Here is a 25,474-nt window from a genome sequence, read left to right as displayed (position 1 = left end):
TCACAGTCCATTTGCAGATTGTTCCTCCTGTCCTTTGAGCTGGTTGGAAGATAAACTTTGGTCAGTGTATTATACTATGCCCTTTGTAATGAAATAACATCGGGTAACATGTATTTAGGGTTGGGATTTAAATTCCCGAGCTGATTACAAGGAGCTGTTAAGACTTACAAGGTTTAGCAGTGCCCTGTGTGAGAGTCTAGAATGATGTGCACTGTTGCAGCACTTGTGCTCTCTCTGGTGCTGTTGAGGCTTTGCTAGGAATAAACCTGAGAACACCAACAAGTAAAGTGTCAGCAATACAATTCGATATTCGGTGAGACTGTTGAAAGTGATTGACTAGAAAACCAGGCTCCCGTACTGTGCAATCTTCCAGCTTTAACAGGTTGCTTTCTCCGAGAACCCAGGCGTGTGGCAGTGTCTCCACGCCTGCTTCCCAGCAGCCACTAGAACGCAGAAGTATTTACTGTGCCTAAAGACTGTAGTGAAATGTGATTAATGCTTGTAAAGAGGTTCTGATAAGAGATGCGAAAAGGGACAGAGGCACGTGAAGAGCACAGGCCTCAGAGGAGCTCAAGCTGCCCGGTGCTGCTCCAGATGCGCTCCCGCGTTCGGCGCGAAGCCTCCACCGCTGCCCGCCGCCCTGCAGCCGCAGTCTGCCCGCATTCCCGAGTGCCTTGTCCCGCCTCCGCAGCCCGGGCACAGGCCCTGCTGAGGCACCGACAGCCCGACCGGCCGCGGCTCCGGCGGGGGCTCGCCTTACGGCCCGCGGGGCAAAGGGAACCATCGGGAGAAACAACTCCCGCACCGGGATGGGCCGGGGTGCACCGAGGGCGGCTGGCAGAGATGGAGGAAGGGACGGAGCCCGGGATGGCGGGAGCAGGGACTGAAGTAGGGATGGAGGCCGGGATGGAGCCCGGCCGCGGCCCCGCCCGGCTCCGGCTCCGGCTCCGGCTCGCCCGCCGAGACCCCGCCCCCGCCCCGCCCGCGCGCTGACTCGCCCGAGCTGCCACGTCTGCCCGCTGACGTCACCCCCGGCCGGCGCCTCCCGGCCAATCAGCGGCGCCGGCCGCCGCTCCGAGCCGACGGGGCCGAGGGAAGAAAGGCCAGCTACTGCGCATGAGCTGCCTCTGCCGCCGCGGCCGCCGGGAGAGCGAGTCCCCAGGAGGGGGCGCGGCCGGGAGGAGGCGGCGGCGCGGACTCGGTTTCCCGTCGCGCCCCTCGGCCGCCCCCCGGCCATGTAAGCGCTGCTCGGCGAGCGGCCGCCCCGTTTCCTGGTCGGGCTCCGGCGGCCATTTTGGGCTGAGGCGCAGCGCGGAGGCCGCGGAGCGGGCGCGGGCGGACGGGCCGAGCCGAGCGCCGGGCGATCGCGGCTCCCTCGGACCAGCGAACCGCGGAGCGCCTGCCTCGGCGGCGGGAGGTGCCGCCGCACCGCCCCCTCTCAGCGCGCTCGCCGTCCCTCGGGCCGCGGGCCCCACGGACATGTCCAGCATGAACCCCGAATAGTGAGTGCGGGACGGGGCGGCTCCGGGGCCGCGCTGGAGGCGCCGCGGGGCGCGGGGGACCCGCGCTGGGCCCGAGGGCCCGAGCCCCCCCCACCCCTGCGGAGCCGCGCCCGGGCCCGAGCGGCGGCGGGGAGGAGGAGGGATGGGGGGCGGGAGGCAGGGCCGCCCGGGGTGGGTCCCGGTCCCGATCCCGGCGGGGCCGCGGGGGTTCATGGTGTCCCCGGGGGGAGCCGCCATCCAGCGCCCCGGCAGCGCCGTGGGGCGCAGCCGCGGTGATTTTCCCGAGCCTTGGGAATGCACATCGGGGCCTTGACTCCAACAAGTGATCGAGGGGACACCGGCGCCCTGTGAAAGCCGATCCCCTGGCCTGTGGCGGCTCCGTAGCCAGGGGTCCACCCTTCGCTTTAGCTGCAAGTCATGTGTGTGTCACATGGCTCTTGCAAAACACTTCTTGCCACTGTAGATTTTGCAACGCTGTGACTTGATAATAGATCGGTCTTGGGGCTGTTTTCAGCTGAAATAGCACTTGCTTAGAAAACCTGGAGACGACACAAAGGGTTTTTGGGAGGGTCGTTGTGTGAGTATGGCCTTTTTCTTTAGTTGGCCTGCTCGGGAGTCGGGCTGTCTGAGCTCTGCCCAGGGGCTGTCTGTATTCTGGAAATTCGGGGAGCTGTGTCCTGCTCACCAGGCTGTCGGGAACAATAAACTTTATTTTGTTAGTGACTTTCTTGTGCGAGTTAGAGGAGGAACTTAGGCTTAGTTTAGAAAGCAGTTAAAAAAATCAGCTGCTGTCCTTCCAGCCATTTAGCCTTGTAGGATCCCTTCACAGATGCTGGCTTTACTGGCACCCCACTTTGGGGTGGTGAAGCCACTGTCCCATCTGATGCCACTGGAGTGGCTCTGATACTAAAATGCACGTGTGGTGTGACATTGCTGCTCTGGATATCCATTGACGCTGCTCTTGGAAGACACCCACAATTTTATCCTCTCAGCTGAGTCTCCTGACTCATGTGGCCATGGCTCCCGTGCTTTCCACTTAGGTCAGTGGGGTTGGTTGCAAGCGCTCTGAGTCCATTAAAGTCACCTGAGGAGCAAACAAGTAGTCATCAGCTAGTGAGGGAGTTGGTGACACCCAGGAGGTACAGCCAGGAACTCGAGTTACATCTTGGCAAGATTACATCACAAACTTGTTCATGTAGCTTTGGAAAACACCAAAACAGTAACTGGAGGTAGGCAGTGGATGAAAAAGCAGCAAACTTCTGGTGCTCCATGGTCCTAAGGGCTCTCAAGAGCTAAACTCAAATTTACCTTGCAGACTGTTGAGTTTTGTATTGGGAGAACTGCCTGCAGAGTGTTAGGCCGCTAAGAGAAAATTAGTTAGATGGGGCTTTTTCCATAGATTTTTTTTTTTTTTTTCCTTTCTTGCAGTCTGTCAGCCCTCTAGTCTGATGCAGAAGATAGTTCCCTGCAACGAGGTGCTTAGGGACAGTGTTTTCAGAGAGACTCATTCTTAGTGAAGAGTGCTTGGTCCTGTTGAGCACAGCTGTGTTCTTGAAAGTGAAACAAAGAGGAAAAGCTGTAGTTTTGAGATTAACTCGCAGTGTTAAATTGCCACTTCCTCGGAGGGTGGCGTCAGGATGAGGGAGGAGATGGGAAGGGTGTGGTGAGATGGACAGAAAATACCTGTCACTGTGTTGTGTGTACTTGGATCCCTGTTAAAACAAGAATAAGATTTAAGGGATTAGGACATTGCTTCTTCTAGTTCAGTGTAAGAGATATGTCCAGAAGTGCCTTGCCTGTAATGTAACACATTCTCACTTCCCTATCACAGCTTCAGATTAGGCTGCAGCACCAAATCCTCTCTCCTGGGCATGCCAGAACTCCCTCAGAAGTCAGCAGGATAGCTAGTTAAAATCTCTAACTAAAGACCTACTTCCTTCAGCTCTCCTGATACAGCCCTCAGGGTTAGGTCCTGCTCATGCAAAGGCTTGAAGGAGAGTTGTGCTTCCGAGAGCTTCCTTGAAGCTTCAGGGCTGTGGGACAGCCGAGTGGACTGTTAGGTTTTAGATTGAGTGAAGGAGCTGACGAGGGATAGATGAGATATTAAAATTACAGTTTGGAAGCTGACTTCCAAAACCAGCTGCCTACCCAGCACTGGGATGTGTTCCTCCCTGCCGGTGTTTGAGTGAGCAGAATGTCAATATTGACTCTGTTGTGACTAGATCATGTCAGGTTCAGCATTTCCTGGCCTTCTGCAACTTGCATGTAGCATAAACACGCTGGTGGGGTGCATGGTCCATAGCAGCCAAGTGGTTTCAGGAGTTAATCTTGATCAGATCAGTGTTCTGCCTGCATCTTGTTCCAAGTATCTTCCAGCACAGATGAGGAAACTCAGTGGGTTTTGGAGCAAATCTTGGGGGGTTCTTTTTGCATTCTTCAGAAGTGTTTGGGAATACCAGTGAGGTGGGTTTCAGTCTTGGATGTTGGTGGTTAGTAGATGACAGTTGAGTGACAGCTTCTGAGTTGCTGGAATCATCTGAAAGTGTTTGTGTTCTAACCTTTCTAAGTAGCAATCTGCCATGCAAAGTGGCATAGTGTCTTCTGGATTCTGTTTGCTTACACAGACAGTGTGTAATCAGTGACAGTCATGCTCCTCTTCAGAATTTCTGGGGTGGTAGAACCAAGAGTGGGGATTGAGGCTGCCGTAAGTACCTGTTTACAGTAAACCTGCAGCTGACATAAGTGATTAAAGCCAATTCCAGCAGTTTCTTGTTGCAGACAGATGACTACCTAGCCTTGTCTGTTTTGGCATAAAACCTTCCTGGCATTTAAAAAATCCCCACATGCCTCCTTACATAAATTAGATAAGCAGCAATATCTTACAGACCCACAGGTCCCTTGTTCCACAGCTTTGGCCAGGTCTGTCCCCAACTTAATTTCCTGGTTTTCTGCTGAACTCACTGATGTGGGACATGTGTGTATCAAGAGAATGCTGCACTACTCAAAACATCAGTCTGGCTGTTTTGGAGGTGCCTTTCCCCCCTCCTCTTTTAGCAAGAGGCAGTTACATTTAACATCTTTGTCCTTTGTCTGTCTGGCAAGAGGAAGTTATGGGGAGGATTTGAAAGACTCGCTCCTACTCACTGTACCCACCTGCCTTGCTGCACATGCTCTTCCAGTGTGCTCTTTTAAACGACCCGAGTATGACTGGCTTATGTAGATGGTGAGAAATAATTGAATGATTAACCTGAATTCCCACTGTCTCCCAAGGAGCGTGGAGAAGGCTGTGCTGCAAAGCTCAGCCAGCTTTATGAAGGCTCCCTAAACTGGAGGAGCTGATGAGTTTTAAGTCTCCAGGTAGAAAGAGCAAAATTCAGTGGCTTCAGAAATGTTTGTGTGCTTCTTCAGGAGTAAATACCAAATAACCTGTGTGATTTTTTGGATGCATTGCTGTAGTTGAACTCTTACCCCAATATTCTATTGCTGTAGCTCAGTCTAGAAATAGGTTTCTGCAAATTTTTGTAGCTTCTTAAAATTTTATTTGATTTAAACTGTTGCTGTACCCAAGAGCTGTCTCAGGCATCACACTCTAAGAAACACCACATTTGGTTCTTATGGCCCTAAATAGGCACCTGGTATATTTTAAAAAGTCTTGGGAGCTGTATCTTTTAAAGCTTTAAGCTGTACTTGGAAAGGAAGGCACTATAATATTGTAATATGCAGTGTTCTAAAAAATTAAAACCCTAAGTTACTAAAATCTTAGGTATATTATTCCCAAACTGATAAAAATCTTACCACCAAAATTAGGTTTTTGTGACACAACACCCATTTCTAAGGTCAGAGACAGAGCTAACTCACTAAAGGCTGTTTCCAGCTATGCTGGTGCTGGCCCTGGTTTTGGTGGGGCTGAGGCAGGTGGCTTAAGACCTGTATGTCTCTCTGGTTGTGGAAATACTGAAGCCCAAAGTGAGGGGACAGCTGAATAGCAAAGATACCAAGCCCAGTATTTAGGACTTCGGAGTTCTTGTTGAATTAGCTTAGCATTTGTTCTGTGTACACACTGTTACTGTTCTTGTTGCTGCTGAAGAGTAAGAGATTTAACGGGTAGGTTTGGCTGGGAGCTGCTCTTACCACGAGCAGTAACAGAGGGAGACCAGTTTCCATGTTTGAGGCCTGGGGGAACCTGAATTACTATTGGAAGCAAGTGGAGGTTTTTAAGTGGATCTCAGACCCACAGCTGAAGCCTTACCTCTACCAGGAAGGAGTTACTTTTTTCCCCACTAATTTTAGTGGAGACAATACAGTGTTAATATTTGTATGTTAATATTCTCAAGGGGATTAAAACATGCTGCAAGCTGTAAGTAATAACCTGACTACAGGATTGCTGAAAATTCTGTGTTTGTAGGGAACTGAGCAATCCAAACTTCCTGCTAGAGTTGGAAGGAGCTGAGTGGAAGCTGAGGCACAGTGGTGGGGAGGAAGGCGTAGGTGTAACACTGGAGCAGGTCCTGGAGCCCTCCTACTTTACCTTGGTCCCCAGGTTACAGAGTTTCTGCTGCTCTTGGGGGTGAGAAGTTTTCTGGTCTGTAACAGTGCTTCAGCCAGCTCAACTGCTGAGATGTGTGGGTTGTGGGGTAATGTAACTTGTGTCCCCCAAACAGTTTGGATTAATTGTCATCCTCCTAAAGCCATCTTGCCTTGTGGTAATACATGACTTGACAGGTGGAGTGGTGAATTCTGTGATTGTCAACTGCTAGGTGTCCTCTGAATTTTCTTTTTTTTTTTTTTTTTAATGATTTAGTGCTTTTAGCTGTACACTGTTAGGAAGGGTTGCATTTTTAAGGACTGGGTTATTAGTTGCTATGTGTAGCACTTCTGACTCCTCTCTAGGCATGGCAGAGGTGCAGAGATTGGAGGTTTCAGTTCTGCAGCCTGGGCCCAGCCAGGTGAGAGGCACTGGGCACTCGAGCAGAGGAGTGGTGAGAAGCTGTGGTTGGCCATCTGCTTGGCTGTTATCAGCTGGGGATGGATGCAGTTTCCTGGCTGGATTCCTGCCAGTCAGAGGCAGTGGCAATTCTAGGGAATAATAGGTGGGGACAATTGACTCAAGGCACTTCACATCCTTAATCTTTACTCACCGTGCTTAAGTGGGCATAAAAATATGGCTGTTGAACTGTTGTGGCTAAGTGAGATCAGGACTTAGTTCTGGGCCATTACAGGGTCAAAGAGTTTGTCAACTGAGAATGAGTTAGTGTACTGCTTGAGAAGCAAAATAACTTGTGTAAGTGGTGGGTTGTTGTTTTTCTGTTACTTATTCTCTAGCATGAAATTTCCCCATTAGTCTTAGGACTACCACAAAAACTCATATTTTGTTAACAATGAAATCTTCACTACCCTTTGAAGTGTAAATATAGGGTGGTTGGTGACACCATGCTTATTCTTTAACATTAGGAAGACTCAACATTAAGCACATTAAGATAATGGCCCTTGGAGGGCGGCAGGCTGTTACCACCACCTGTGTTATTTGAGTTACTTAGCCAAACAAGGGGGCTTGCGCTCCATTGCAAAGCATGATTTTTGTCTCAGCTGGACCACAAAGGGCTGAGGTAGAACAGTGCTACTCCTGCTGATAGTCCCACTATTATCCTCAGAGTAACTTCCCAGGAAGGCACAGTTCCACACAACAATGCTGTGTTCAGAGCATCTACCTCACACTTCCCATACCAAGTAAATTGTGAATAGAGGAGCTTGGAGTTGTAGGTGATTTCCCTAGCAGTGAATTTATTTACTCTTCTCAAAAGTCATAATATACTGGCTGTAAGGAGCTTCATTCTTGACAATGTTTTTCATTAAGTGACCTAATTTTTTTTTTTCCTTCTGCAGTGACTATTTATTCAAGTTACTTCTGATTGGAGACTCCGGTGTTGGGAAATCTTGCCTTCTACTTAGGTTTGCAGTAAGTGATCATGCTTGGCAACTATGTAAAAGAGATACTTAGCAAGAACTTCCCTTCAGGTAGCAGGGCTGATGTCTGACAGGCGTGGTAATACCAAAGAATAAGTATAGTATTGCAAACTCCTCCTGTCTTCTGAAATTGTGTCTGTCTGGTGTAATTATTTGACTAAATTGGAAAGAAATAATATCAGTAATAGTAATATGTCGAGCTAAGATTAATTCTAATTTTCCTGTTACTTGAGAACAAGATACCTTAATTTAACTTCCATCATTACAGGAGTGGTAGAATGCTGAGGATGGAAGGAATTCTGGGGGTGTGCCCTAAGGCATGAGGAGTACAGACCTTGATCAGTTACTATTTGATAAGAACATTTCAGCCACATGAAGTTTGATACCTGCAGTAAAAAGACCTGCCAGTTGTTCAGTCACAGAAGTAATGTAAATAATACTGTAGGAATAATAAGGCCTTCTGCTTTTTTTACTGAATGTTGAAATTGCTGGTGAGCTGTTCTGGCTCTAGTTTTCCTGTCAACGAGAAAATGTAAAATGGGTTTGAGAGCTCTTAGTAGAAAAAGCTGAAGTCCAGTGAACTTCTTATCTCTGTCTATGCCAAAGTGCAGTTTTACGTTGCCATGGGCGGAGAGGACGGAAGCAGGATATGGGACATGAACTTAGAAACTTGAGTGTGACACTACTGCAAGATGATGGCTTTGTTTTCACAGCCTGAGCAATTCCTCTGGGCACCTCTGGAACGAGCCTGTTGTACCTGATATTATTAATGTGAAATGGTGATCTGGGTGTAGAAACAGCCTCAGTTAAAGCCATTATAGCTGCTGTTGGTACCAGGACAAACAGTAGGAGGATGTCACCTGCTCTGTTCACAATATGGAGGCAGTGCTTGCTTGGAAGTGATGCCACAGCTGGAGAGTACTCCTAGAGCAGTCTAGCCTGCTTCTCTTGCAGATGCTTTTGATTTCATGTGAATAATGTTGGCTTCAAATGAATAATGTGAATAATCCAACTCTTCTTTTTTGATAGCCAGCTTAAGTTTGTGCTCTGTTATCTGGTGTTTCGAGATGTTTTTCCAGTTAAGCCGTTTTACCCTGACATAAGGAATTACCACAGCATACCACACCTGTGTTTTCTTGTGGCTGTAGGTTAAACTTCTTCAGGCTGTTCAAACATATCCTTTGGAGTATTGAAATGTTAAGGAAATAAATGTCATGTCATTCTGAAGGGCTTAATATTTTATTCTTACTTGGATGTATTACCTAAGATGTCTTCCATTCACAGCCCAGAGGAATCCCTTGCTTTTGTGATACCTACTGGTTGTATAAAGCCTTTTATGGTACATTGTACATGAAATTCTATCATTTGGGTACTTTAGGAATAGAAACTTCCTTCATGCTGACAATCACTAGAAGGTAGCAAAAACTGACCCAGCAGTTTGTGTGCCTTAAGGCCTGTTGGAGACTGCAGTCAGGTCCCTGCAAGCTGCTGAAGCAGTGTTTTTTCCTCCTGTATCAACACAGGCTGAAGAGCAGAGGCCTCAGCACAAGTACTCCAGCTGTAACTCTAACCTGCCTTAGCAACCAGCTGCAGCAGCAGAGGATCTGACACTCATGTGTGACTGAGACAGAGCCTCTGACTTGTTCTGGGTAGCTGCTGTGTAACACAGATGAAAAACCATCAAAGGAAAATAAAAATATGATGTGTTTCAATAACCTTAGTGGTTATTCTAAGTACCTCTTCAATCTGCCAACATGAGGAAAGACTGTTTTTTACACTGCAGCTCTCAAGGACTTGACACTACAGGATTTCCGGAAAAGAGGCTTTTTTTGGCTGGTTTTTGAAACACAAAGTCTGGCTGGTGCTTGTAAAAGCTGCAGAATTTTTGAAAAGTAAATGCTTGGCCACCTCCTGGACTTTGCCATGAGAGATCAGGCTGGTTTTACAAGGAAAATAAGTGCCTTTGTCTGACTGGTGCATAATGAAGTAGGTGACTGCAGAAGAGATGCAGCTGGCTTGACTTATGTTCACTCTCTCTCCTAGGATGACACATACACAGAAAGTTACATCAGCACGATTGGTGTGGACTTCAAAATCAGAACTATAGAACTAGATGGGAAAACAATCAAGCTTCAGATAGTAAGTAGTATTTCTCAACTCCTGTGTGCTTCAGTCTCTTGGAGCACAGAGTTATATCCATAGCTGTTGGTGGTCATCTTTGTACTTTAAAATATATTCAAATACAAGGGGTATTTTCCCTGTTACAGGAGGCGAGGCAGTTCTCGCAAGACTTCTCATGACGTGTCCTTAAAGAAGGGTGCTTATTATCAAGGCTGTTTGCCTGGAAGAGGAGATCCTGTGCTGTAGTGCTCTCATATCAAAACTGGTGTAGTTCTTCAGTATTTAGCCAGGATTTGCTTAAGTGCAGGAATACCACACAGTTGTCCAAGATGCCTGAATTCCACAGCAGCTGTGATTACCAGGCTGTACTGTCTTAAGTGCTGGAAACTGCTTTTGTTGACCTGAATGGAAAAACTGACACAAAGGCTTATAACTGGCCTGGCTGCCTTAGCACTGGGCGGTGTTTTCTGGTTATGCTTTTGGCCTTTCACTTGGAATAAACAGGGGAAGAGACTTGGCAATTCTTTAATCTTGAAGCACTCTAAAAGGGTGACTAGTGTGATGAAATGTAATATCTGTGCAAGGTCAGACAATCCTTGTCAGCCACTGCTTCCAGCTCAAGCAGACTCTCAGGACTTGAAGGCAGTGACTCAGGGATTCAGTGTTGTGGAGCAGAGTCCAGCTTACAGCCAGAAGCCTGAGCCTCCAGACTCTAATGTAACTGTCCTGAGTACAGAGCAGTCCACTAGGAATGCTGTCACTGCTCAAATCTGTCTGTGAGTCTGTTTTTAAACACAGCCTGCCCTGTTCTTGACACAGCTCCAGGGAGAGAAATATTTGGGCGAGTCCTGTTCCTCTCCTGGGTGGGAGCAGAGGTCAGGCACCTGATGTCCTTTCTTAACTCTCCCAGCAGAAGATGGGACCCTAGTTTGCTACCCTTAAATACCTTTGCTGAAGCCTGTGTGCCAGTGAAGTTGAAGGGAGTGGTCACATTAGAGACCTGCAGCTCTCTGACCTAGCAGGTTTTCAAGTCCTGGGTTGTGTTTGCTTTTCTGACCACTGAACCATGTCTTCTTCATGGGTCAGAATTGCTTAATGTTTTCCCCAGAGAGATCTCTTGACTATGCTTGGCTGAAACCAAAGAAATGAGAACTTCTGAAAAGTGCCCACAAAGTATAATTGCCAGTTAAAATGTGTGATCTCCTTGAATCCTGTTTGATTCATACAGCTTCAGAGCCACTGCTGTAGCTGTGGTGTGGATGTGGTTGTAGCTGGATGGCTGCTCTGCTGAGCTGTGTTTCTGGAAGCTGATGTAGAGCACTGGCTCAGCCATGCTGCAGGAGCTGACCCTGTCACTTGTCTTGCAGTGGGACACGGCAGGACAGGAGCGGTTTCGGACTATCACTTCCAGTTACTATAGAGGAGCTCATGGCATCATAGTTGTGTATGATGTTACAGATCAGGTATGTGCTAAACCTGTGCCTGTGGAGTTTCTCCAGACTGAGTAAATTGGGAATTTAACAGCTGGGCACATCTGAAGGAGACAGTGACACAGTTTTACAGGCTGTGTTAAGGCTTATCAAGCTAAATGTATATGTTTGCCCCTGGTTTGGCAGAAATAAAACATAGAAGTAAAGAGAGCAGTGGGATTTGTGGCTCCTAAGAAATTGTATCTTAGGCTTAAGCTAAAACTTGGTGAGCAGGTAACTGATTTTTCTGTGTGAATACATCTCACTGTGCCTTTGGTAGCAGCAAGTCTGAGTTAATGATGGAAGTTGTTGAAAGATTTCTGAATGTACTTGAACTGTGTTCTACAGTAAGACCAGCATTTGGAACTGAAAATTGTCAGCCTATGTGCAGGATACAACCAAGCCAGTGTTTTCTCTGAAAGGATCTCAGAAGAACTGGTGCAGTTGTTTAAAGAGCACTTGGGAAGTATAAGGTTTCCTGAATTAATAGAAAAAGAACACTTGTGTTCAGTCACTGACTGGAATATCAGTCCAGCATTTCTGGAGTCAGAGGTGGTTCCAGCATATCTACAAGGTGACTTGCACCTAATACCTGATGCTTTGTAAATATGTGGGATGCACCTGGTTTCAGCTGTGTGCCATATCCCTTATGTCTGCTACAGGAGGAAGAAGATTCCCAGATGGTTGATGTTGAATATCCAGTGTAGAGCAGAGAAAAATAATAGGGGGAAGAGTGCAGGAAGGGCTGATTGTGTAGGGCTGGAAACAGGAGCTGTATGGCCCCTCTGGTGACCAGCCTGTCCTGAGGCCATCGGGGAGCTGGGCAGTGTTAGAGAGTCCTGTCCCATGGTTGTGAATCACATGGATAAGTGATGCAGTGGTTCATACCCTTTCCTGGTCATGGCCAAAGGGGTAGTGCTGAACTCTGTCTAGGGCCTTGCTTACAAGTCTCTTCTCTCATAGGAGTCTTTCAATAATGTCAAGCAGTGGCTGCAGGAGATAGACCGTTATGCCAGTGAAAATGTCAACAAGTTGTTGGTGGGGAACAAGTGTGATCTGACCACAAAGAAAGTAGTAGACTATACAACAGCAAAGGTATGTTGGGGCTCCTGTGCTTGCTTGGCTGAGCCCTTCTCTGGTTTGTCATGCACAGAGGTTCCAGTGCAAGGATGTGTCCTCGTACCACAAATGGGGGCGGTTTAAGGACCCCCTGCCCTGGAAGTCATCCTCAGACTGGAGATGGGGTGTGGGGTGGGATCCAGGAACTTGTGGGTTATCCAGTGGTCCTCCAGAAAATAAGGTGAGGTATGAACCTATGTATGAGCTTACTGTTCACTGTTTCTCGATTTGCAGGAATTTGCAGATTCTCTTGGAATTCCGTTTTTGGAAACCAGTGCAAAGAATGCCACAAACGTAGAACAGTCTTTCATGACCATGGCTGCCGAGATTAAAAAACGAATGGGTCCGGGAGCGACAGCTGGTGGTGCAGAGAAATCCAATGTTAAAATTCAGAGCACTCCAGTCAAGCAGTCTAGTGGAGGTTGCTGCTAAAACTTGCCTCCCCCCTTTTGTCTCACAACAATGAATTTGCAATCTGAACCCAAGTGAAAAAAAAAAAAAATTGCCTGAATTGTACTGTATGTAGCTGCACTACAACAGATTCTTACCGTCTCCACAAAGGTCAGAGATTGTAAATGGTCAATACTGACTTTTTTTATTCCCTTGACTCAAGACAGCTAACTTCATTTTCAGAACTGTTTTAAACCTTTGTGTGCTGGTTTATAAACGTGTAATCCTTGTTGCTTTTCCTGATACCAGACTGTTTCCTGTGGTTGGTTAGGATGTATTTTTGTTTTGATGTTTCTATTGGCATGTTTAGATGTCAGGTTTAGTCTTCTGAAGATGAAGTTTAGCCATTTTGTATCAAACAGCACAACAGTGTCTGTCACTTTCCATGCATAAAATTTAGTAAGATATATGTAAGATCTGATTTGCTAGTTCCTTCTTGTAGAATTATAAATGGAGAGATCACACTATCTGATTAATAGTTTCTTCATACTCTGCATATAATTTGTGGCTGCAGAATATTGTAATTTGTTGCACAATATGTAACAAAACTGAAGAAATGTTTAATAAATATTGTACTTATTGGAAGTAATATCAAACTGTATGGTGATAAATATTGTCTTAATTTGTATGGCTAAGGGGGAAATCAGGCTTGCATTGTGCACAAAACAACATATCTGTGTGTGCAGCCATGGCTCTCAGACCTTCCCTGCAACTTGCCCAGTGACTGGCCCCAAAGCCTGAGCTGTCATGGTGCTTAAGGCATGAGTGCTGTACCAGAAACACCCAGCCAAGGTTCATGAGGCATAATGCACTCTGAATGTACAACAGTTCCCTAACTTAGTCTTGGAACTTAATTTATTTCTCAAGGACTCTATGTAGGGAATTCCTGTCTGCTTTGCATAGCAGGGGAGAGAACAGTATTTCCCTAACATGAACGATTTCAGCGAAACCTTGAGGAGGTTTATTATGTCTTTTCTATATACTGTTAATTCCATCCTCTTTTAATCAGTATCTTCTGACTTAGTGCAACAGCTTAGCTTCTATTCCCTTCTGCAGTGAGGCACCAGGAGGGTGACATGGGGATAGCAAGGCCCCCACCAAACTGTTGCTCAGAGTAGGCGCTTTCTCAAACAATTTGGAACTAACCAGCAGCCAAGAGGTTTTGGATGGTGTGTGATTCTTTGTACAGAGCTAATCAAATCATTAGTGCCTGATGTCTAGCTAAAAGCCACAGGAAAGCTAGCCTATAACACTTCCTATACATGTAAAATTGTTCAGCTTTATCTAAACTCAAAATGTTCAGCCTATTCTGTAAATAGTCTCATGTTTGAAAGACCATGTAACATTCCCCTAGTAGTAAATACACCCTGTGATAGTAAAAATATAGCCTAGGTATGTTGTGAGGTATAAACTAAAACTGGTGCAAATATCCTCTGATTTTTTTTTTTTTGGGGGGGGTGACTTTGGCTAACAGCTTTCTTCAACATAGTTGCATAAATCAACAGGCAATTGTACTACATAAAGTATTGTCATGGTTAAGTTGAACTCTTCCACTTGAGACCTTCACAATAAAGTGATATGCTTTCTAGTAGAGATGTGCTTGTTGGTATAATTCATTATAAATGTGATCTGCTGCTCCTCAGGAGCAGTGAGTGCTGCTGAGATCAGGAACTGAAGCAGAAGGAGGTGTGTTGAGGGTAAAACATTTTCCCTGAAGAGAGTGCACAAATGAACTTCAATGTCAAGATGCCTGCTACATACTATCCAAACCAATGTTAATATATACAGTAATAAAAGCATTGCAAAACCAGTTGGGCTACACCAGGTGTTTGGTGGTTCTTTGTTTCCCCCTCAGTCACGAATGGGTCACTGGGCTGGTGCTGTTCCATGCTGAAGCCTGGGGTTGTCAGGCTGAGCTCTGTGACGAGGGTAGAGCAGGCCTAAAACTCCTGGGAAAAGGCACTGTTGTTTTTACCTGAGAGCTGAAATACTGAATACTTTTGACACAGTGGGCCAAAAAAATTTGTCCTTCAAGCCAAGGATGTAAAAGATGGGAGACTATCAACCCCTACCCCCCCACAAACCCCAATGAATTATTTGCTGTAACTGCTTCAGTTTAACTTTGCTTTCACCTTGTACTTGAGCAGAACAGAAACTTCTCTGTTCTTTTCACAGGAATGGAGGAAATGATGTATACTGCACAAGAACACCATGATCACCATTCAGGTTAAAGGTTCATTAAAGCCAAGTACCAGCATTCTGTAACTTTTTTTGGCCACTTACCTTATGCTGCTTCAGAGCTGCCCTTTTTCTGTTGGAGAAAGGATCCTGGACACCCTCGATGAATGTTCTGAGCAGTGATTTAACTGCAGTAGCTGGAAGGGGGAAGGCAAACTCTTCACCCCGGGAAACCAGCACAGCACTAACACAGCTCCTGCCAGCAGCAGGTACCAGCAGGTTACACAACCTGGCTCGTCCCTGCCTGAACCTGCTTGCTTATTATTTTATTTGGATTCAGTATTATGTTTTTTTGTGTTTATGAATAACAAAATTGAAAGTTAAATGGGCTCTGCTTCAGCAGGGAGTGGTAATTATAAACAGGCCTTCAGTTTGCTCCCAAGACCAGAAGGAGTTGCTATTTCTTGGCTTCTCACACCTATTTTTGACTAGCATAAACAAACCATGAGAACAGGGCTATTAAAATCACACAGCTTTACTTAGCGAGCTCACGGCACACTATGGATTGCTCAGTTAAAAAACTCTGTTCCTGACATTTTGCTAACACAGAACAGCCCACTTCAATTAAAAAAGGGAAGCTATATTAAAAAAACAAATCAGAAAAGGCCAGCTGTGACATCCCAGCACACCTGCTGTATGGGACACCTTTCTCAAACCATGGCACAAACCCACACTGAAATCAGCCCCGTGGGCAACTGGACACAGATTTTGGCATCTCTGGAGAGGTGATGGAGGTGGTTTGGTGCTTGCTGCAGTTCTTCTCAGCCCTTCTGAGATGGGCTAACGCAGCCTTGGTCTGACAGAGGCAGCACCTGAAATAAAAAGAGGTGTTTGGTGTCATGCTTTGTCTGCAGTCTGACAAAGAAACCCCCATGCTCTACTCCCTCTACTCGCCCCTCTCAATCAGTGTAGAGGGTATGGCTGGGTAGAGGCAGCAATTCAAAAACCACAACAAACCAAACACTACTTAAAACACTTTTTCTCTTCTAAGAGGCTGTCACCCCTGAACACTTGCCTCCAGTTTTCTTTGAAGGCAGATGGTCAAGAAATAAGCAAACAAGTTTTCTAGTCCCTTTATTATACCTGAAATCACTTGCTTCCCTTTCCCACCATTATACAGCAACCAGAATGTTTCTGAGAAAATACAAAACCAAAAAATATCCCTTCCTCATCTCCCTCGTGTTGTGCAAGAGATCTGGGGAGAGCAGGTGTCTGTGCTGGACTGCTGCCGTTCTGCAGCCCTGAGTGACAGGGACCTGCCTGCCAGGTCCCTGCAGAGCTGCCATCGCTCCCCTGTGCTCTTGGGTTTCATCAGCTGGTTCACCCTCACTGCTCTTTCCCTGACATGGTTAAACACAACAGGGCATCTATTTTGAGCCTCCCTGCTGCCTTCCCAGGCTTTCCAAAGAGCATCAAAGAAATAACAATGGAGCCTGATGTTCGGTGTTTGCTAATTCGAGTGTTTCTCTTCCTGTGCTTCGCCCCTCTTTGCCCACTGCAGCAAGGCTGGTTTGCCCCTGCTTACCCAGGGAGCAGCCGTGTGCTGCACCCCCCTTGTCCTGCCCCACATCCTCGCCCTGCACAGGGCCCACAGCAGCCAGGATGGACTTGTACAGGTGCTCTGCATGGCTTTCGAGCTCTTCCGACTGCTTGGCAATCAGACCCAGCGTGTCTTTCAGAGCTGGAAAGCAAAAACGTCTGAATGGAAGTGACAGGAATGTGATAATTCAGTGTCTGTCAGAGCTGAGAGTTCTGCTCGTCCAGGCAGACTTTGGAAGGTAATCAAGTGTTAAAAATCAATAATGTGCTGTTCATCCCATCACCATTGTGATGCAGCATTTGCAGGGGGTAGGGACTGAACCAGGAGGCTCCAGGTTCATCATGAAGTTGCAGAAATATAAAGTCTTAAAGAAAACCTTTGGAATTGTGCAAGAAAACCCATCCATAATGAAGTACTTGACCTCTAAAGTCCCTTTGGTGACTGCAGTTACAGCCCACCCTTTAGAAATCCCTTCTTCTAAATCACAAGAGCAACCACTCTGTGTACACTGTGGTGCTGGCCAGGCTGTGCCAGGGATTTTGGGGGCCAGATGCCTTGGCCAGCATCACCTATGTCCATGAGTAGCCCCACACAAGTGTTCCTCCTCACCTGGTGAATTCGATGCCATGCAGTCCAGGAGAGCTTCCCCCCTCTCCAGCACGCTCTCAGTCAAGCTCCGGTGGTCGGCCACATCCTTCCTGAACTCCTGGCAAGGCAAGAAGAGCAGCGTTTCTTAGAAGGGTTTTTGAAACACACACCTGTGGCAGGTTGCCCAGGGAGCAATTTCTTCCAAGCAGGTTCCTGGTGCTCCCAAATTCGGCTTTGCAAACCCAGTACACCCTGGACCATTCCTGTGATGCCTGGCTTCCCAACACCTGCTGCCTGCAGCACAGGAGAGGGGAGGAAGCAGAGCAAGAGTGACACCCACCAGGTAGTGGTGCAGCATTGCCGACACACTCTCTGCATCCGGCGAGGGTGGCACCCAGCTGCTGGTGACATCCACCACGGTGTACAGCCAATGGATCAGCTCTTCCAGCTGGCAGCAAAACATCTGCTCAACAAAGCATAAAAAAGGGGTCACGGATCTATTTCTTCAACAGAGATGGCATGAAAAGGTAAGGCAGTGGTGTTTTGGAAAGCAGCTGCTCCCTGCTCTCTCCAACCCCGGCACACAAACATCCCTAAGCTTGGGAAACCAAGGGTCAATGGGAATAAGGCAAAGATTAATTTAAACTCCTGAACAGCTCCAGCACTCACTGTGTGGCAAGAATTGAGGGTCACCATGAAATGTCTTCATGGAGAGGTGCTGAAGGCTGGTGGCACCCAGGCTGAAGGGAGAGGCTGGCCTCCACCACCTCCCAGCCCAGGAGATGTCTTCCTCCTCCTCACCAGAGCCATACAGTTAATTTGCAGTTGCTTTTCCCCAAGGGATTGTCTCGTTCAATTAAGTGCTTTCATTTATTTTTAAAGTGTCTCGGTAAGGGATTATTTTTGTAAGATGCTGCATGAAACCCAGGGGCCTCTGCTGGCACTAAAACCAGGCTCTAGACCTGCTCCTGCTCCTCAGGAGTTTGCCATAGAGCAGTGCTTTTCCCTGGCACTGCAATTTGGCATGACAAATACAGAGAAGATCCTTTTAAATCAACAGTTATTTCCATACCAGAGGAGGGGATGAGCTTGCAGCTATGTGCATGATAACACTCTTGTGCAAACAGCCTAGCATCATTTCCGAATTCATCCCAGCACTGGGGTGGGAAGAAGATGGAGAGGAGGGTGAGAGCACAGTGCTGGGACAAATTTAATAATCCACAAAATAATCAGGAAACCCTTCAGAATTGCTGCAGCTCCTGCCTGGTGCAGCAGTGCTACAGGAAAGGTGGGCTGGGGGACCCAGCTGAGTGCCACATCTCCACCCAGCCTGGCCTGTGACACCGAGCCCCAGGGGAAAGCAAGATGGGCTCGTGCTCCATCAGAAGGAATTATCTGCTCTGGTGAGCCCCCCTGCATAAATTACCACCAGCTGCCAGGCAGGACACATCACACAGAACAGAAAGCTTTAATTAATCGTGCTGTAAAGACAGGCACATTTTATGCAACATCTTCCCAAAATAAACATTATTTCTTGGCCTCAGCCTACCTTAACACACTGGATAAGGGACTCGCTCTGCTGGCTCTTCTTTGGATGCCCCTTGACCTGTGGTTCACTTAGGCACATCCCATCCAATGTGTCCCTGAGACCAGCTGGTAGACGAATCCCCTGGGGCAGATCCCTATGGATCCAGCCATATGATTCCGTGTTGTCTCTGCTGGGCTTTCGGGAGCTGCGGTGTTGCCACAGCCCAGCATAATCCTCACTATCCCCTCTGTCATCCCTGCCTCTCAGTACTCCAAAAGGAGCCATCCTGGATGAAAGGGGCTGCTTGCTGCTGCTGTCATGTGGAAGGTTATGGTGGTCATGCCCAGGCCTTATAGTTAAGGAAAGATTGGACAAAAACTGAGCCAACCTTTCAAGCTCCTGCAGTCTTGGAGGCAGGGAAAGAAATTCTTCATCACCCTCCCACTCCTTCCTCAGGGGGAGCACTCCTGTGGTGGGTAAAAACCTACTGGTGCTTTTCACCTGCCCTGTGTAGTTCGGGCAGGGGTTTCCTCTGGTATCCCAGCTTCTCCCATTGGCTGCAGGGCACCCAGGTGAGCTTGGCCCAGATGATTCCACCTTCACATCCATAGCAAAACCTCTGGAAGGATGAGAGGAAGCACTCCTTGCAAATGAAGCTTTGGCAATAGGTAAAGGTTCACAGTAAGTGCCAGCTCCCGAGCAGCCTCTTTTTCCAGGCCTTGGGGTGGAGAATCTCTCTGCAGAGGCCACAAACTCCCAAAGTCCATTTTCTCTGCATCCCCAAGCCTGCCCAGCTCGGCCATAGGTGCTGGTGGACCTGGACACGCCCTCAGGAGAAGCAGAAAAGCTGTCCAGTCCTATTCCCGAATCATTGAGGAAAGGCTCTGGCATCCTTCCCAGCCTGTACCTCGGCTTCAGCGGGTAAGCATAGTCCAGCAAGTCCTCGTACTCCTTGTTGGGGTTCCAGTGGGGTGAGCTGCGGTCCGGAGATGGGGGCAGTGAATCCGGAATGGCACAGGCCCAGTAATCGGCTTGGTAGGAGGAGATCTCCCGGATGCGCCCCACGGTGCTGCGGTAATCAAGCAGAGGGCCCGGGGGCTCCCGCCTCTGCAGGGCCCTGCCTTCCGCTCCCCCTCGGCAGCACAGGTCCTGGGCAGCCGCGGTGGCCGCAGGAGAAGGGACATCCGTGCTGGCAGGCAAGCTCCCGGACGGCTCCTCGGAGGCGCTGTTTCCTTCTGAGGACAGAGCGGAGAGGCTCAGCACGGAGCGGCTCCACGGGGCGCTCCCGGGGCTGGGCGGGGTTTGGGGTCGCAGGAGCTCTGGGGTGGAAGGACATGGGGATTGAGCTCCCAGACTTTGTCTCCTACGGCCAACACGGGCATCGTGGTGACTGCCAGCAAGGATGTTCTCCCCGGCAGAACTGCGGTGGCTGGGAGGGCTGGACACCGGGTCCCAACAGCCCAATGCCTTCACCTGCTCAAAGATGGATGGAAAAAGAAAGGGAGAGAGAGACGAGCATGAAATGAAGCACAGCATCCAGACAAAAGGCTGCTTTGTGCAGGGATATGGAGATACCCCGGACCTGCCATGAGCTGAGGCTGGATGTGGAACTCTGTTCCATCTGTGGGATGGCCTGCAGCTGCTCAGAGCAGGGCTTGTTTTTAAGGAAAGGCATCTCAAGGGTTTGGGAAGCCGACGAGTCATTTGGCAGCAAGAGGCTTATTTAAAGAGCACTGTCCTAAGCAAGTTCTCAGCTCTGCACTGGCAACATGGAAATGGAAGCAAGAGCTTGGGCATTGGAGCTGAAGCCCTTCCCCACCACACATTTTAGCCTGGGCTGGGGTGAGCACACTCTGGCTGGGAGAAATGGAAAGCCCTTGCTGGGACAGCCCTGACAAATGAATCCCCACCTCTCCTGGAACCTTCCTGTGCTACAGCAACACCTGTAGGTACAAACGCTCTCACCTGCTGTTCTTTTGAAGAGAGGAACCAATGGCCACCTCGACAAGGCACAGGGCCACCATCAGCAGCTCTATCCACTAGCACCCCTTTCCCTGCTCTTGCTCTGGGAAATCCTGGTGCAGATGCTGAAGACACTTCCGTGTGGCAGCTGGAGCCTCCCTGGGTGACACCAGTGGCCGTGTGACTGTGTCTGCTCTCGGTCCCTTGCAGGCTGGGCTCGGCTTCCTCTGTCCCCAGAAGCCGGTGCAGGCTCCCTGCCAGCTCCGGGAAGTCCGGCTCCGTGTCTGCGCTGTGCCACGTCCCATCGCCCTCGGCCTTCCTGCTCAGTGACTCTTCAGAAGGTGATTTTCCCACATCCACGGCCATCAGGACAGAGCTGCTTCCACAGGACGATGCCGAGCCTCGGGCTCTCTGGAATACACAACGCACAGCAATGGCATCTCAGCATCCCCCCATGTCTCCAAGCCAAGAAACTGGGCTTACCCAATAACAGAGAGCTTAAGCATGATCTGGGTGACACCCCAAAATTCATAAAGGAGCACCTTGGTATGTCAGGTGGGACAGTGGAAAGAGCAAACCCTCACATCTCAGCAGCATTTTCTGCTTTTGAGGATGTGACACACATGGAAAATCTCATTCCAGCCCTGGCCATGCCAAGAACAAACCTGGGCTTTATACCAGGCACTGGAGTCCTGCACTGATGGCCAATGTCACCAACAACTTTGTGCACCATGAGGTCACTGGGCTTGAATGAGACATCACTAACTAGGACATGAAGCACCTCCTGGTGTGGCTGAGCCCTGAAGGCTGTTGGGGTGGAAAGCTGAGCATTTTTCAAAGATACAAACCCAAAACCTTGAAGTGGAAGCTATCCAGAAGCAAGAAACAGCTATAAAAAGTTAGAGGAGGAGGTAGGAGGCTGTAAAACTCAAACCTGGTGCTCAGCTCTGTAGCTTCTACCTCAACTCATGAAATTAACTCTTTGGGAAATTAATGGACATACTTGCACCGACTGGGCTGGAGTGAGGAGCTGCAGCAGGACAAGCCGTGAGCCAAATGAAGGAGACCCAACACAGCCTCCTCCAGCAACTCCAGCCCAAACCAAGGTGTTGGCAGCAGGGAAATGTCAGCAGAGTGGTTTTGCTGGTACTCCCCCAGCTGGTGCCAGCAAAGAGACCAGCCAAGGGAGCATCAACAGCAAACTCAACTAAAAGGAAATTTAAATCAAAAGAGGCGAGAAAGAATTGCCAAACAATACTTGGAAGTGGGAAACAAGGTGATACTCATAGTCACTCCCTCTGCCAGCTTTTTTGTCGCAGTCTCGTTTTATGATCCACCCCTCCCTCCGACAAGCCGGGTTTTCCCACGGGCACGGGAACAAAGAGCGGCGGCAGGGCGCGCCGGGTCTCCAGGGGAGACCAAATCCCAGAGCCGGCAGCTGATCCCGCAGGCAGCGGCTGCCGAGGGGACGAGCACAGCCCTGGCTCCGCCAGCCCCCACCCCAGCTGGACCCCCCAGACACACTCCTTAGATTGTTACCAAAGCCAAGCCTACGCACATCCCGGTATCTGAAATGGGTTGCACTGCTCGCCTCTGCCCTCAGAAAGGTTGTATTTCCACACAAAGAGGTGGGATTGCTGCAAAAAAATGTAATCAATAAACTTGCCCTTGTTACCTGACTTAAATATATATATATCTATAAGAAAGAAAAGATATAGAAAAGAAAGAAAAGAAATTAACAAGGCATCAAAGCAGCCTCTAAAGTTTAAAAGTGAATGTGCTGTAACCAGAAGCCGACCTCAGGACAGCTTTATTTTTAAGATGCCACGTTAAACTCAAAGGGATTTGAACATCGTTACCTCCACCAGATTTGGTGGTTTGAGTCAAGTGTCAGCCTAGTAAAAACAACTGTAAAAAACATCAAAGTTCGACCTTAAATCTGAAAACCATGTGTTAAGCAACATAAATTAAAGCTTTAGAGGTCATGACCCATCTGTTACTTTCCTCACTGTGTGGAGGAGGGCAAATATTCTGAACTTAAGATCATTTGTTATCTTATGGAGGCAGCATGCAGTGATTTACATTTCTACGCTGCCATTGGTCTTTTAAAAAAGAGCAAGTGCTGGTTCACAGATTCATTAAATCTCCAGAAGCTAATTGGATGCTAAAGAGAAACCAGGAAACCTGCCAATACACAGGAGTGAGAGTAAATCTGCTTACTGTAGGATTTGTAAGGGTATTTAAAGGGACACCAGAGATCTCGCTGCATTTTCCAAAGTCTCTAATTCAGGCAGCTGATTTCAATTAACTTCAGAGGGAGGTGGATATCCAAACCACACCCGGACACAAACGAGACGGGGATGTCACACACATCCCACACACAGAACATTCGGGCAAAAAGTCATATTTAACAACAAAGTGAGAACACTACTGCCACTAAGAGCAACTCCCAGCTACACGAGCGTCTAGCAAAGAAGCTTTCTCACCATTTTCCAACAAGTCCAAAAAAATTCAGAGGTCAGGTTGCCAGTGGCAGCGACGCATCCAGATTAACCCTGGCGACGGGAAGAAGCAATCCCAAGTCCTCGGGCAGGACTGAGGAGGGATGTACGACCACAGCTTTCGGCACTGTGGAAACTTTCCACTGGCCTCAAAAGCACGGGAAAAGAGCCCAAACTCCCAGCTACACCCAAGCCCTCAATTGTCTCACAGAAACGATACCCGCGGCCGTGTTTTTAGATAACAGGGGAGACAGTGGGGCCGCTTCATTCCTTTCAAAGGGAAGGTCCGTAGGGATCTCTCCTGAAAAGCGATCCCTGAGCTTTTTCACGCCGCCAGAAGGGACGTGCCGGCCAGGGCTGCACAAAGGGGGCGGACAAGGAGGGCTCTATCCAAGGAGCGGCTCTATCCAAGGAGCGGCTCCCACCACCCGTGGGGATCGCCTGGCCGATGGAATGCCGTGAGCGCAGCGGATGCTGATGGAATTTCCGTCCCCCGCCAACTCCGCTTTGGCGGGGGAGCATTTCCGAGGTTGTTTTGGGGAAAAACCCACACCGCTCTCGCCCCTCAGGCCTGCGGGATCTGAGGGCTGCTATTTTCTGCTCCTCTCCTTGCCCGCCTTCTGCCCGCCTGTCCGCCGCTGCAAAAAAACCGGCAATTAACCAAAAACACAAGAAATAAAGGCAAAGAGGCCGAGGAGGCGCCGCGGCCCGGGGCACCGCGATTCCAAAGGGAACGCGGCCCGGGACCCCCGGGCTCCCCCCCGGGACCCCCTCACGCCGCGCCCCGGCCCTCACTCACCGAGCGCCAGCCCCGCCCCGCCCCCTCCGCGTCGGCAGCCAATGGCAGCGCCCGCTGCGTCAGCGCGCGCGCCCTCGCCGCCCGGCGGCCAATGGGAGCGGAGCTCGAGGGCGGCCCCGCCCCGCGGCCGGCGCTGACCCCAGCGCGGGAAGGGCGGGGGCGACACGCGCCGGCCCCGCCCCCTGCCCCGCCCTGGCCCCGCCCCCGCCCCTCACGGCCCGGCCCGGGTCCCGCTGGGCGCCCGGAGCCTGAGGAGCGGCCCCAAACGCCCGTCAGGAGCTTGTGTGAACAATAGGGTGTTTCCTTGTGCCCCTGTATTGACCTTCCCGGGGCTGAGCTGTGCCCTGGCACCGTTACCGCGCTGCAAACCGACTGCAATCGGCCCTGCGCGAGCCGTGACCGCCCGCGCCGTGGCCAGGGGATCCCGGTATCTTCCAGACACAGCTGCGGGATGCGGTGCCGGTGCAAGACCTCCCCTAGGGTGATCCCTGTGGGATGCCGGCCGTGCCCTGCCCTCGGGGCAGCTTTCTGGAAGATCCCCAGGCCATGCTTTAAAGCAGGCTGCTCTGGGGTTTGTACCTGGCCAGACCCTTGGTGTCTGGAGTGGACGTATCCTGGCAAGTGCCCATATCATACAGAAATACAAACCTTTCTCCTTGTTGCTGTCCACTGCCTGATTCTGGCTTTTGTGCATGTCACTTACTCCTGGAGATTATTTCTTAGGTAATGCAGAGATTTTCTAGAGGTCAAGGATCTGATAAAGTGTTTTATGGACAATATTGTTCCCAGCTTTAGGCCAGGAGGGACCAAAGAGACATCCTGGGTTTGCTTATCAGTTTGGCAGCAGCATGAGGGGAACAGCACAGGTATGCCAGGTCCCTGGCCAGTGCTTTGGTCCTGACAGCACTCCTTGCTTCTGCTCCAGCTCTGCCATCTCAGTGTTATGGTCCAGATTCCCAGTGGCTATGAACTGGGTTTATTCTGCTGCACCCAGTGGAGCCAGCCCCATGTACATCCTGAAGGATCTTTTGCTTTTTCTCCCTAGAGAAACACAGTGGGAATATTTTTTTCAGGGCTGCTTCAAGAAGTGAAGCTGTAATGCTGCAGTAGAACATGGTGCTCTCAGGAGAACTCATAGCCAGGAAAAATTCAGGATCATCTCTGTTCCTGTGTAATGTTCCTTCATTTCGGGTTTCTTTGATGAATGTTACAGCAAATTATCTGGCAGGCTGCACATCCCTCTGCCCCAGATGCATACTTTCTAGAGTTGGCTTTTTCTTGGAATTCACACAGGCAAAGCCCTTGTGGAAGAAAATCCCTTTAAAATGTTGTTTATTGCTCATTCTCCAGAGAGCCGCTTGCCTGCCAGTGGAGGCCGTGCTGATTTCAGGTCTCTGAGTGGAAAGGTGGAAGCAAACGCAGATGGGTCATGATTCATCCCCAGGCTGGGCTTTTTTTAGCCGGCTTAAATTACTTGGGAGCTGCCAGGCATTGTTCTGGGAGCTGAATAGCACCTGGCTGCGGCCTCGGCCCCGGCAGGAAAGGTCTGTGTCCTGTTCCACCCCTGATCAAACAAGTGCCAGGATGTCTGCAGGAGCAGCCAAAGCACCGAGAAACCTTTCCCCTCCCCTTGGGCTTGGGCTGAGTGGGTGTCAATAAACAAGGGGGGAATCCGCTGGTGATCTAAAGGAGA

General features: G+C 49.2%; 2 protein-coding genes and 1 long non-coding RNA gene across 6 annotated transcripts in view; 2 read left to right on the top strand and 1 right to left on the bottom strand.

The window, feature by feature from the left end:
• Window positions 1-1,101: 1,101 nt before the first annotated feature.
• On the top strand, window positions 1,102-14,435 carry RAB1A (RAB1A, member RAS oncogene family). Its single transcript, XM_056486590.1, has 6 exons — window positions 1,102-1,502; window positions 7,386-7,458; window positions 9,510-9,605; window positions 10,955-11,050; window positions 12,020-12,151; window positions 12,410-14,435. Exons 1-6 carry the CDS (start codon window positions 1,117-1,119, stop codon window positions 12,605-12,607), a joined length of 981 nt encoding a protein of 326 aa, XP_056342565.1. The 5' UTR covers window positions 1,102-1,116; the 3' UTR covers window positions 12,608-14,435.
• A 757-nt stretch (window positions 14,436-15,192) lies between these two features.
• Window positions 15,193-23,843, bottom strand: CEP68 (centrosomal protein 68). Of its 4 annotated transcripts, none has more exons than XM_056487116.1 (7): window positions 22,968-23,716; window positions 20,485-20,892; window positions 18,541-19,992; window positions 17,332-17,454; window positions 17,013-17,109; window positions 16,389-16,544; window positions 15,193-15,675 (listed from the first exon to the last, which is right to left on the bottom strand). In XM_056487116.1, exons 1-7 carry the CDS (start codon window positions 22,968-22,970, stop codon window positions 15,644-15,646), a joined length of 2,271 nt encoding a protein of 756 aa, XP_056343091.1. In that variant the 5' UTR covers window positions 22,971-23,716; the 3' UTR covers window positions 15,193-15,643. The 4 variants fall into 4 exon arrangements, with proteins under 4 accessions (XP_056343091.1, XP_056343092.1, XP_056343094.1 ...); XM_056487117.1 differs by lacking the exon at window positions 22,968-23,716 and adding an exon at window positions 23,782-23,843 and having other exon boundaries at window positions 15,199-15,675; XM_056487119.1 differs by lacking the exons at window positions 16,389-16,544; window positions 22,968-23,716 and adding an exon at window positions 23,782-23,820 and having other exon boundaries at window positions 15,199-15,675.
• Window positions 23,844-24,098: 255 nt separating this feature from the next.
• The window catches only part of LOC130250927 (uncharacterized), a 34,811-nt gene continuing 33,435 nt past the window's right edge, over window positions 24,099-25,474 (top strand). The window contains exon 1 of the long non-coding RNA XR_008840066.1: window positions 24,099-24,402. This is a non-coding gene — a long non-coding RNA (uncharacterized LOC130250927). The remainder of the gene's footprint in view (window positions 24,403-25,474) is intronic.

Source organism: Oenanthe melanoleuca, chromosome 3 (genome assembly GCF_029582105.1).
Source record: "Oenanthe melanoleuca isolate GR-GAL-2019-014 chromosome 3, OMel1.0, whole genome shotgun sequence".
In the NCBI taxonomy this organism is placed as follows: domain Eukaryota; kingdom Metazoa; phylum Chordata; class Aves; order Passeriformes; family Muscicapidae; genus Oenanthe; species Oenanthe melanoleuca.
Note: the sequence above shows the minus strand (reverse complement) of the source record. Positions and strands in the feature narration are given on the sequence as shown.